Source organism: Anopheles coluzzii, chromosome 2, assembly GCF_943734685.1.
Source record: "Anopheles coluzzii chromosome 2, AcolN3, whole genome shotgun sequence".
Taxonomy (NCBI): domain Eukaryota; kingdom Metazoa; phylum Arthropoda; class Insecta; order Diptera; family Culicidae; genus Anopheles; species Anopheles coluzzii.
The window spans coordinates 39,587,933-39,599,962 of record NC_064670.1 but is presented as its reverse complement, the minus strand read 5'-3'; the positions used below and the strand labels follow the sequence as shown (position 1 = coordinate 39,599,962).

The window sequence follows — 12,030 nt, the reverse complement described above, 5'->3', positions numbered from 1 at the left end:
CGATGTTTCGGTCGTTCCGGGGGTTACAGTCTGGCGAGATGCTGGCACCGTGGGTGTAAAATCGTGGGTCATAAATTATCGAAAATTTAATAAAATTAAAAAGAAGTGAATTATGGTTTACTGTGCAACCGGCGAACGGCAACTTGCCGGAAATAGTGGCGTGGAATGGGTTGCTGTTGTTACGGGGGAAGTGTTGTTGTGTGTTGTTTCTCGTATAGAGGAATTCTTTTCCAGTTTCTTCGATGGTAAAAACAAGCCATAAATAAATTGATTTTGTGATCTGAGACAAGGAGTGGGTTTCGCTGTATTTTATAATTGTAAGGGTAAGAAAAAATAAGGAACAACCAAGCTTAAAATTAAGCTAAAATTAAGTATCTAAGAGATACTTTAATTCATACCAAAATACTATTTAAAGGATCTGATTTGAAAGATTCAATTATTTCACGATAATTCAAATATGTGGGTTTGCGTTCGTGTGCAAGGAAACCTTACAAACATCTTAACCAATAATGATAAACATCGGATACACAATAAATTGTCTCTATGTTATTAATTATCATATCTGCCAATCACAGTCGTTCCCGTACTATCGTAGGCGTATGTTGCGTTAATCAAGGTGAAACTCAAAGCCTTTTGTCTTCCATTATCATCTTCAAACAATGACTTTCATCAGAAAAGCCTTACAGTTAGTTGTTGTGAGCTTTAATGGGCGAGTGTAATGCGAATAAGTTTGTTGCCTAATATTAGAGCATTCATTGGCTGTGCTGCTGCAATTGAGCGTTCGATTAAGGTTCTACAAATTCAAATTGATTGTTTTATGAGAATTTGAACAGTAGATTAGCGATTGCGTTGTAGTAAACATCTAATTATGTTTGGACTGTACATTGCAATTACGTATTCGCTAATTTCTAATCATTCATCGCTCATCACGTCGGCAGAAAAGGCAATATTTGTATCGAAAATTCATTGCCGTTGCATAAATTTAGGTTGTTTTATTTTGTTTATTTTTTTTTTTCTATTTCACCAAGCTAATCAACCGTCGTCATGAATGATGAATTATTTCCACGTGTTTCCATTCCGGCAGCGAGGTACCGGGCGCCTCCATGCCACGAGCAGCACCAGCGCCAGCCCCACCACAAACCGCACCGAATCAATCGGTTTGATCAATTTCACGCGCGGATCGAAATTCATTTTTAATCTCATTTGTCAATATTTACTCGTCTGTTGATGATCAGAGCGGCGTCTATTTTGCTTTACGCGAGAAGTTTCGCTTGAACATTCGCCCCCTCAGAAGCGGTACCGCTTTAGGAAGGGAGGTGTGGGTTGTGTGTGTGTATGTACGTACGTTAAAGCTGGCAGCAGTGAAACGTCGACAAGCTCCCGAGACCAACGACTAAACCTCTGAGACAAAAGAAAAAAAAATGAATATACAAAAAATCCTCTTCGTACAGGAGGAAAGCAGAGAGAGAGAGAGAGTGAGAGCATGACACAAGCTACGAAAACAGATCCGTCGACGTGATGCATTGAAATCAATCGACTCATCTTCATCTTTTCCAACTTGGGAAAGCACACGGTTTAATGCAAATAAAAGAGAAATCCTATTATCATCCATTGCTTCTCCCCGTCGATTCTAGCCAACGGGGAAACGGCACGCAAGAGCCGCGTCTTTTCCGTGCGCTATTGCTGTTTTCTTTCTCGATTTGTGTGTTCCGTACGGCGAGCACAGTCTGCTCCATGGACTGTTGTGGGGCAACCGTCTGTGCACGGAACGCGGTATCGTAAGCGAGCGCAAAACTAACCTTGTCCGGTCTGTGGCTGGTCATGCTTTGGCTACGGTACCGTGACTCTGCCGTCGCCTGCGCCTGTCAATATGCAAACGAGCGTTCGCCCGCCGAGCGCCGGGGCCGTTGTGGGAAGGTAAAACTAATACGACGAGAAGAAAAATGTAAACAACCACGGGGGTAAAAAGTGAGCTTCAGCATCCAGAAGGGCAGTGTAGCAGAGAAATCTGACGCCCGTGTACAGTGTACAGTGTAGCTTTAGTGGCATATGGTACCAACGACAAGCGGTGCCTTTATTGACCACGTGTGCTTGACAGAACTATTGAAAGTTCTCCATCGTTATTGGATCGTTTTGCGATGTCGACAATATGCATATGATAATTTTTTGGGTTTGAAGAGTTACGGAGCTTGCCTTTGTTGAAGGTTTTCAGAAGAAACAAACCCAAATGGGACCTTTTGGGGACTTTAAACTACCCAGTTAGACGGGGTTTTTTTTCTCCTAAAGGATTGGTTTATTCATGGAAAATCAACTAGTAGCTCCAATATTAAAATATAGTTTTTTCCCAACATGATGTGTGTGCCAGTGGGTTGATTTTGTATTTCAATTTCACTGATACCATTCCCCAAGGCGATATGCTCTAACATCCTATTGCTTCACGATGCTATGCAACGCCAATTGAACGATTTGTCGTATGTGCCACCTGGGTACAGTCATGCAGAAAAGCGGGACCATTAAAAGGAAATCAAAATAATTTTATGAATTTCCAATAACGTGCCCATACTCGTCGCTTTTCTTTCTATCGTTCTATTCCTCTGCATAATGGAATCAATTTCAAGCGAAACGTATCTTTGCCAGGAGCTGGAGAAGACGATGCCTTGCTGCTTCTGCTACATCCACAGTATGGTTTAAAGTTATGATGCACGTATCTCGATTTGTTCTGTCGCTTCTCTTTATTGCCTTGATTCGAAGCACTTCGGGAGCAGTGCCAGGAGCCTATCGGCTCGGTGTATTGCCTGTGCAGTTGCCATTCCAGTGCCGAACCTGACCGAAAACTGATACTTTCGTTCGAAAATGACGACAATGGATTTTTGATTTCACCCTTCTCGGCGCAGCACACCGTTCGATCGTATTCGTATTCGAGTACTTAAACACAAACACACACACATAGTCAAGCAGCTGGAGTAACGGGGTTCTCGAGCCGAAATATATGAGTCACATTTCGTGGAAGATATAAGATTTTCCAGCAGCTTTCCTTTACGACGGGACGTCCTTTTGATGGCGGAATCCACCACCATCCACTGCTGCCTGAAATGAAGGACCAATTTTCCTTTGGCTTGAGATTTTATTCCTGTCGGCTGACTGGGGGTTGTCTTTTTTTTTCTTCTTCTCTCCCTCTTATACTGGAAACAGTGCCGGGAAAGCTGTGCCACAGCAGTGGCTTTGCTTTTATGCCTCTTTTAGAGGTTTGATGTTTTCCCCGCATTTTTGTTGTTGCTCCCTCTCCAAAGCGTCCGTCCCACTAGTGTTCGCAATATGCAATCAAGAAGCACCACTTACTTTCGCACGAGAGTTTGATCTTTCGAAAAGGATCTTTCTGGCCGTCGTCCCGGTTTCCTTCCGCTGCGTGATCAATTGATTTGCATACTTTACGACGTTGATAGAGCTATTGACAGGCTGCCTGGTATGTGTTTGCGTGCTTTTTTTTGTAGCTCCATCCGTTTTTCTGAACCCGTTCATGTGTCCAGCATATTTTCCGCCCGTCTAGATTGAGTATTAAAATGTTCTACTTCATACCTTTTGCAAGCGGTGGCAAAGCGAAAGGGCTGACGGCAGCGGCCACCCGTTAGCTTACACCGTCTACAGCTATAATCGATTGACCGATTTTACGACCGAAAGTTGCGCGTGAATGGCGGTCGCTTTGCCTCGACTCAAGCGACTCTTGCTGCTACCGATTGGCGCTGCTGTGTCCCAGATATACTTATATATATATATATATATATATATATATATCTTCCTAGTGCAGTTCATACGATTTCGCTACCGGTCTCGTGTGTAAGCACGTGCCCACAATGAACAACCCTTTTTATGGGTCACTTTTTGTGACCGTTTCGTTTATGGTCGTACACGCTACTTTAGCTTGTGGCGTTGCCGGCCAAACCACTCCACCTAAACCCTTACAGTGAGATTCGAAGCAATTGTGCCGCGGCGGACCGTGTGGGCTTATCGCTGCGTTAACTTTTCGTAAGACGCACACTCTTATTTACCCTCGTCACTTTTGGGATAGTAGTTCTTTTTTTTATCCGTTGTTGTGGTTGTTGTTGTAGTGTAAGCAACGTGTAGAAAACGAAATCGTGAAGGAGCTTTTTGTATTAAATTTTCAACCTCAATTCGCTTGCTTGCTGAGTATGGAGCAATGAAGTGGTGAATTGAATTTAAGTGTCAATTACTAGAGTCTCTAGGGATCGTAATGGATTTTGAAAGAAAAAATGTTCGCGAGGTTCGATTGAGCCATGGTGTTAATCGAAATCAGTTGTTTTTTTTCGATTCGAATAAGAATAGTATTATTGTAATGATGTTTATTCATTGCGTCAAGATAACTGAATTTTGTACTGTTGTAAAAACTGTTTATATTCAATTTAAAATGGATGTTATCTGCTGTCTTTGATCGTATGAGCTAGAAAATAGACATTTTAGCATGTCAGTGGAAGCATATTCGTCATCGAGGTTTTATTTTCCATATGCAACTGACAGTTGCCTTCTGTAACATAACATTTCAATAATGATGCCTTCTAAAATCGTGATGTTTTGGTTATTATATTCTGTGGGAGAACTTTAAACACTACTATTAAATAGTAAAACAATAATTCGATCTGTTTTAAGTCTTCATTGGCGTCATATGTGCGTTTCAACATAAAATTTCAATACCACAGGAGCTAATCGAGTATGCAACAAATCGGGGTTTGTTCATATTTTTATATTATTATTTATATTTTTATATATTTGTTCCACTTTCTATTGCGAATGATACAAACAATTACATAAGCAGTGACCTTTTTTTAGTAGTAAACTTTTTAACGTTTTGCCAACTCTTTGCCACTTTGCCACTCACCAAGAACGAGAGCTGTTTTGTTGACCATCGTTGAAGTATTTTTTTTTCTTGCAGTAACAGAACGAGCTAGGAAAAAGTGACATATAATATTCGATTGATTTGAACGATATTGACCAGCACATTCAAAGCTTCTCCACATCAGTTCTGGTCGTCTAGTCGTTCCCCCTTTTTTTGTCCATGTGGGCACATGTTTCCGGCTGCAATAAAATCAGTATAAAAATTGAAAAAGTTTTCCACGTCAGTTGTGTACCGGGTGCTTCTGTCCACTGGCAGGGCAACAGCATGATGGTTTCGTCTCAAACATGGTATGTTCGATGTATAAGATTTGAGTGGTTCGTCGGACCACTCGTCGGAACGTCGAATTGGGATTCGTTGATTGAACGTGTACATCATTTGTTACGGCCGCTCGAATGTCCATCCGATGCGGCAAGTTTTCTAACCGTTCACGTTCTGTGTGCATGTGGGAATGTTGTAAAAGACACACGTCGCGCCGTACCTCACCGTATTACTAATCCTTTCGTTTTTTCTCTCTTATTTACAGGAATTTTAGTCTGCATTGTCCGGCACACCGGGCCGCACCGGGGAACGATGTTACCCCGATGGAAAGTGTTCGTGTTGTTCGTTACGATTGGCCTGCTGGTTGTACCATGTAAGTAATTAATTGCCTCCCTGTTCTTTTCCCGCTCCGACTGCGTCTTATGCAATTACATCATTTTCGACCGTCAAGATGACGCACCAAGACATTCTGCTATCCTTTATCCGCCACCTCACCAGCTGCAAGCAACTAAACGATGTATTAGGTAAAGAAAGGCAAAAAGGGGGCCCTTTTTAGCCTACTCCACTCATGACCAGTGAGCAGTCGGTCGACAGTCAAGTGTCAAGTGTAACAAACCGCCACGTGGCGGTTGAAGCTGATTGTCGTACCGTCAGTTGCCATGGTTGTTGGAAGAGAGCACAGTGTGGAGTATTGTTGTTGTTGTGTATGTGTGTGTGTGTGTGTGTGTGTGTGTGTTGGCAAATAAAGTGACAGGTTTATTATTGCCATTGTTGCATATTGTGTGCCTTCCTGCCCGTCCCTTCGGAGACACAACCGGGGGCGACGTTGCGTATGTTTCCGGGGGCTTAACATTTCGTTGACAAGTGGTGTCGAGCTTGTGGACGACGAGAGACAGATCAATCTTGCCGGTGCCGGTGGTGCTGGTACACTTCCCGAAAACTCGACTCTGCCACAAGTAGCCACCGGAGCAGCGTCGGAGCTTTGGTCGTGCACCGGAACTGGCGGCGTTGGCAAGTGTGGCACGGCTCTTGTGGTATGATTGCGGTTGGCAGCCAGCCCTGCCCGGTGTTAGTGCTAGTGTTTATTTGTTATGCTTTACGGAAGTCAAACGTCAGTTAGACATGGTAAGGTGATGTTGGTGGAGCTCGGGAAAATGGGAAGTTATTTCGTTGTGGTTTCATTGTACACAAACACACACACACACACACACAAACACGCGCCCGCATGTGTTGGGAAGGGCTACACAAGCCCAAAGGGGAAGAGTGGAAACTCCTTGGTAGCTTGGTAGCCAGGCAGGCAGGCAAGAAGCTGGAACCCGCTGTAGGACTGCGTCGTGAATGGTCTCTCCCCGGCAGCCAGGAAAAAGGTGCATGTCATTCTCTCGTTTTCTGAATTATTTACTTTGGCTTCGCACCAACCGCCTCCCACCTTCCAAACAGTGGGTGGATGGCGCTTTTGATCGTTTGATTCGTTTCTTTCGCTCCACGGGCGTCGTTCGGCCACCCTGCGCACTGATCGTATGTCAACGTTGTACTGTTTGGACGCCCCGGAACACAAACTGTTGTTGTCCCGCAAATCTGTCAGACGTCGCTTTGGGAGGGGTTTGCGAAGGGCCGTGGCATACCGTTAGCAGCGTGAGCAAGATGAGTTGTTTATTGTTGTTTACCCAGGGTTACCTGGGCCTTTCACAATGAACTAAAGCTATTGCGTACTTTTGGGAAAGCTGGTTTTTTATAGTCACCCTCTCTTTCAAGTTGTTCAAAGCTGGATGGAAAATTGAGGTATACACAATGTGATTAGCTGAAGTGATTTTTCGGTTTCTTCATGTTTTAGTATAATAAAGATTGTATGTGGGCGATTTAAGGGCGCGGAAGGGTCTGTTTAGCCTACAGACTTTATGTGTTGATTTGTTTACAGAAAATCGAAGCCAAAGTCCGTAATACGTGCTTTGGCTATAATAACGTGTCCTTATGGATTTCTGTATGACTTGTTTGACCTTTTATACTTAGGATATGGCAATTTGTTGGGATCAATCACCTATAGGAAGTAAATTACTATAGAAATTACCTATAGTAAATGTATGTAAATCTGAACTATAGGGTTGAAAATACGGCACACATTAAACCTGCGAGAGCTTCATTTTTGTTTCTTTAATTAATTTTACGTAAGATTTACAGTTCAGACAAAAATGCAAGATTGGATTGTAATCTACATATCATTGCAGATTCATAAAACAATATAAAACTAGCTTCTACTTCATTTTTATGGGTGAGAACCTAAGCAACCATGCTCGGCCTTAAATGGCTTCTTATTACTATAAAGCGCTATGCGAACGGATGTTTCCAGCAATTGCTACGGGAGGTCGCAGTTCGAAAGAGTATCGATACCATCTCGCCTTTTAGCAGCCGGCACGTGATTCCAATAGTAAAGTGAAGTGAAGTAGCAGTAGTCTTCTTCTTTGGCCTAACAACCGATGCCGGTCAAGGCCTGCCAACCCACTTGTGGGGTTGGCTTTCAGTGACTTATTGATTTCCCCCCATAGCAGGATAGTCAGTCCTACGTATGGCGGCACGGTCTATTTGGGGCTTGAACCCATGACGGGCATGTTGTTAAGTCGTACGAGTTGACGACTGTACCATGAGACCGGCTTATACCTTATAGCTTATACGGTACCATGAGACGACTGTACCATGAGACCGGAAGTAGCAGTAGTATTGAAACAAATATTTGTGTTTCAAAACTGGTTATTCTTTGCGCATAGCATTTGCTTCTTTTAAATAAGTCAATGTAAAACGTAAGTAAAACGTAAGAAAGCACACTACTATATCCCGTCCATCGACAATGCAGAGAATCGCGCACAATTTTGTAGGCCTGTTTTATATACATATATATACTCAAAAAAAGAATGTTAGAAACTACACATCTGTAAAAAAGAACAATCAAATATGAGTACTACCTTCCGACAATACTGTCGCTCCATATACATGTGGCTGTTTCGCGTGGATGATGGTAGATAATAAAATCTTACATAAATTTTCACCTTCGGAAGAATGATGGCGACCAAGCCTAGAACGATTTCAATCCCCGTGGTAGACGCATTGTCTTACTGCGAGTAAAATTCAAGCAAAACGAAAAAAAAAACAATCTATTCGAACGACAGCTAGGCCGTCGGAAACGGTGGTTCTCCTGCGTAGGAAGATTTGCAGCAAATCGGAAGGTTGCGCGCACAGTCGGCATCATTTGTCGGGGTTCTTGGCAAATCCAATTTGCGAGAAAAGTTCCACCATCGGGGAGCCGTGCTACACCGAAACCGAAATCCCTCGAGAAGGTGACGGATTATGGGCACCGGAGTGCGCGAAGCCACCGGGAAATGGACTGCTCGTTCATTTTGCTGGTTCTGCGAGCTACCGGATCGAAATTCTTGGGGCGACATTAGCGACCCTTGACGTCAAGGCTTTCGAGAAGGCGAGCGTTCGTCTTCGCGTTCGGTTGCTGCTCGGCCTGCTTCAGCCTGGTGTCGATCGCTTGCTCCTTTCGCTGAGCGGCTGTTTCACATGTCCTGTCTCTTCACGGATGGCTGCCGGTCCCTGTCGCTCGGTCTTTGGAGCATAAATTTGATGATTCCGCTCGGGTTGGTCCGTTTCGGTTGGAACAATTTCATATTCAGTTGCAAAGTTGTACGGCACAAGAGCCAGGATTTCAATTTTGTAAATTAAATTTACCTTCATTGTCGGGATGTATTCGGTGGAACAAGTATGGTTTAATTTGGGTGGAAAAAATGTGCTCTTTTATTACCAGACAAGGGACGGGAAAGGATTGAGAAAGCTACTGATGAATAAGTTTTACCCACCATGTGGTCAGTTACACTTTTCGTAGAATAATTTGTCCGTATTATAGTGGCTGGATGAACTTTAACGAATGTTTTGTATAACATGAGTATCCACGTTAATTTAATTTGATTAAAAAAACGAGTTTTTGTACGCATTACTAGTTTCCTGGTAGCAAAAAGGTGTTATAAATTTGCTTGGGTTATTGCTATATACTTTGCAGTCTGAAAAACAAAACCAACAGTTTGGAAGCATTGTGCAAAATAATTATGAAATGATTTACACTGTATTAAAGTCACTTTTTCTGTTTGGCATATTTAATTTTAAAATACATTGGCATAGTTTTTATTAATACATTTCTGCTGAAGTCTTTCATGCTGAAAAAAATGTCAAAATAAGACAAATAATTATAGTTTGAAACATTTTTGTGCATGAATGTTTTTAGGATTAGCTAAAATATTATATTTCTCTGTTTTTGCGATCATGTGTATAAAATAATGTTAAAATATCCTGTATTTATCAGACATTGTTGTGTTAAGAATGCAGTTTGTTCGAACTACTTCCACATGCGAGTTGATGACGATTCTCATTTTTTTTCGTAGACTCAAATATTGAGCATGATTTATACTCCATTCTGGCCGAACAATGTGCTTATTAGATATTTGTAGACACTTCATTTTTATCACGTACAACAATCATGCAATTCTATCCCAACACTCACATTGACACAACCACAATTACACACACACGCACGCTTGTTCTGTAATGTTTTTTGTTTGCCCAAGAGACCCAAGGCAATATGATGGTGAAGGTACTGCTGTACTATTACATCCTTCGTCTGACAATGTTTCGGGATGCTACCAGGATGGAATGAAAGAGACAAAAACCATCGTCATGTGGCGACGATGAAAATGATGATGATGATAACCACTATCCATGTGTGGGTCGGATGGGTCGTCAGGGAGAGCTTTACTGTTGTTGTTTTGCGTCTATTTTTTATTCTATTTTGTCTTACTCACATACCTAACGGGAAGGGGCGTTTGTTTGCACAAATTCTTCATACTTGACCTGTCGATGGACATCTGCCGACAATGACGAGTACGTTAGGCAACAAGGTGCTTTATAAATATGTCGAGATTACTTCGTGTTTTATTCTTTATGCACTTAAATTATGTTCTGCATCGTTTAATAACTAAGCCCGGTCGTGTTACAAATATTTTTAAGATTTAATTGAGTGAAGTATGATGTTCTTTTGGGTTAAAATTTCAATGAAATTCCAAACAATTAACTGCTCTTGTGATGTAGGACCCAATTATTTGTCTCATTCAGCTTGGTATAACTCTGCGGTTGTGTATGTGACTATCAAACCAAAGTGACCAAAGTGTAAGCGAAATTCACACTATTTACACCCAGCAAGGATACTACACAACACACAACATTCTCAAGAAAACCCATATGTCACAGCGATGCTTCACTGGCCACTGCTCTATGCGCGCTGTACGGTGCAGCAAAGCAAACAATAAAACTGACACAAATTGCTGAATTAAATTTAATTAAATCCCACAGTCGCCCACGAACCCACCCGCATGCACCCTTCACACGCTTTGTGGGATGAACTTTCCCGAATGAGAGCTGGATGAGAAATGTTGACCAGTTTTATGAACACTACATCATAGCTGCAACCGTGACCATAGCATTCGGTGGTCGCCGGAACTGGGGCACCAAACGCTCGGCAGGGGCCAGATGCATCCGAAAATAATGTACCATTCGACGGTACTGATGCATTTTCCGCTCAAAAAACCAACCGCCACAGCGGCAGCTACCACAAAACCCTAACCCACCCGGCGGTACGGTGTGCTACGACGATGAGTCTGTGTAACACTTTGGGTGTTTTTGGTGCAACCCTGTTGTCTCGCGAATATTGCTGGAATGCCGCTACGTTTGGTAATGAAACAAAATGAAATAAGGCACAGACTGGACGCGCAGTCGGGGTAGTGTTGGTGCGTTGGTGAGAATAGCGTTTCCTTTGTCAAGGATCTGGTCAACCAACCGCGAATGGCGAATGTAGGTGGCGAGATATTGCGATAGGAAATAGTGTTCCTATCTAAAAGGGCAGCTACCATCGGGTAACAAATGCGGCTTTTCCCCTGCACCACGTTTGATATGGCCAGTGAAGGCGCTCGTTGGTACTTTTTTGGGGAGATGCATTTGTATGGGTATTGAAATAGGGTTTAAGGCTAATGAAATAATAATGAACGTAGGTGACTGGGAAATGGGATTTGGGTGGCATGAAGTGCATTGTCATAGCTTCCTTCAACTCGGAACAGTCTGTAGGGGTTTTGCCAATAAAGGGCTCATTATTACACGTAGTTTCAATGGATATTGTGCGTTTTGACTTCCTAATGCATGTTGGAATGAACAGGTCCGATGAAAGCTGGTGACCTTGAATAAATGAGGGATACACTATAAAGAACGAAGCGGATCAAAATTAGTCATCAGCTAATTTCAATCCGCTATCAGCGAGTGACGGAAAAACGATCAGCATGACAAATTTAGCACATTTGTACTGTTTACCACTTCATTTCGAAATCCACTAGTTTCATGCGCTTAATATATATGAAAAGAGTTTATTCTGTTGTTTGTTTTAAATGGTTTACCAGAAACAGACAACTGTTTTAATTCGTGGACACATTTGGAGAGACACTTGACAAATCGAAGGGCACATGGCACAAGAAATCGGAAAGATCGATATAAATTCATGATCCGGATGGCCCTCGTATGAACTTACATACTTACAGCCTTACATACTGACTATCTTGCTATGAGTATACCAATCAGTGCTAGATAGTCCAGCCAGTCAGTGTCCTAGACAATCTTTAGACTGGAACCCTTACTCAACAACAAGAACAGAAACTTGTTTTAATGTAAGTACTGTTTATTTATATTGCGCTGTACTGAAAAACAGTAGAAAATTAGCCATAGACGACAGTGAAGTTAGATGCCCGATCCCAATGACTAACTGCATTTAGTGAGTA

General features: G+C 42.4%; 1 protein-coding gene across 7 annotated transcripts in view; it reads left to right on the top strand.

The window, feature by feature from the left end:
- Nucleotides 1-12,030, top strand: part of LOC120947233 (cadherin-87A) — a 135,386-nt gene that overhangs the window by 68,947 nt on the left and 54,409 nt on the right. For all 7 annotated transcript variants that reach the window (XM_049607698.1, XM_040362387.2, XM_049607695.1 and 4 more), the window contains one exon: nucleotides 5,433-5,540. In XM_049607698.1, the coding sequence (XP_049463655.1) occupies nucleotides 5,480-5,540 (61 nt within the window). In that variant the 5' untranslated portion in view covers nucleotides 5,433-5,479. The remainder of the gene's footprint in view (nucleotides 1-5,432; nucleotides 5,541-12,030) is intronic.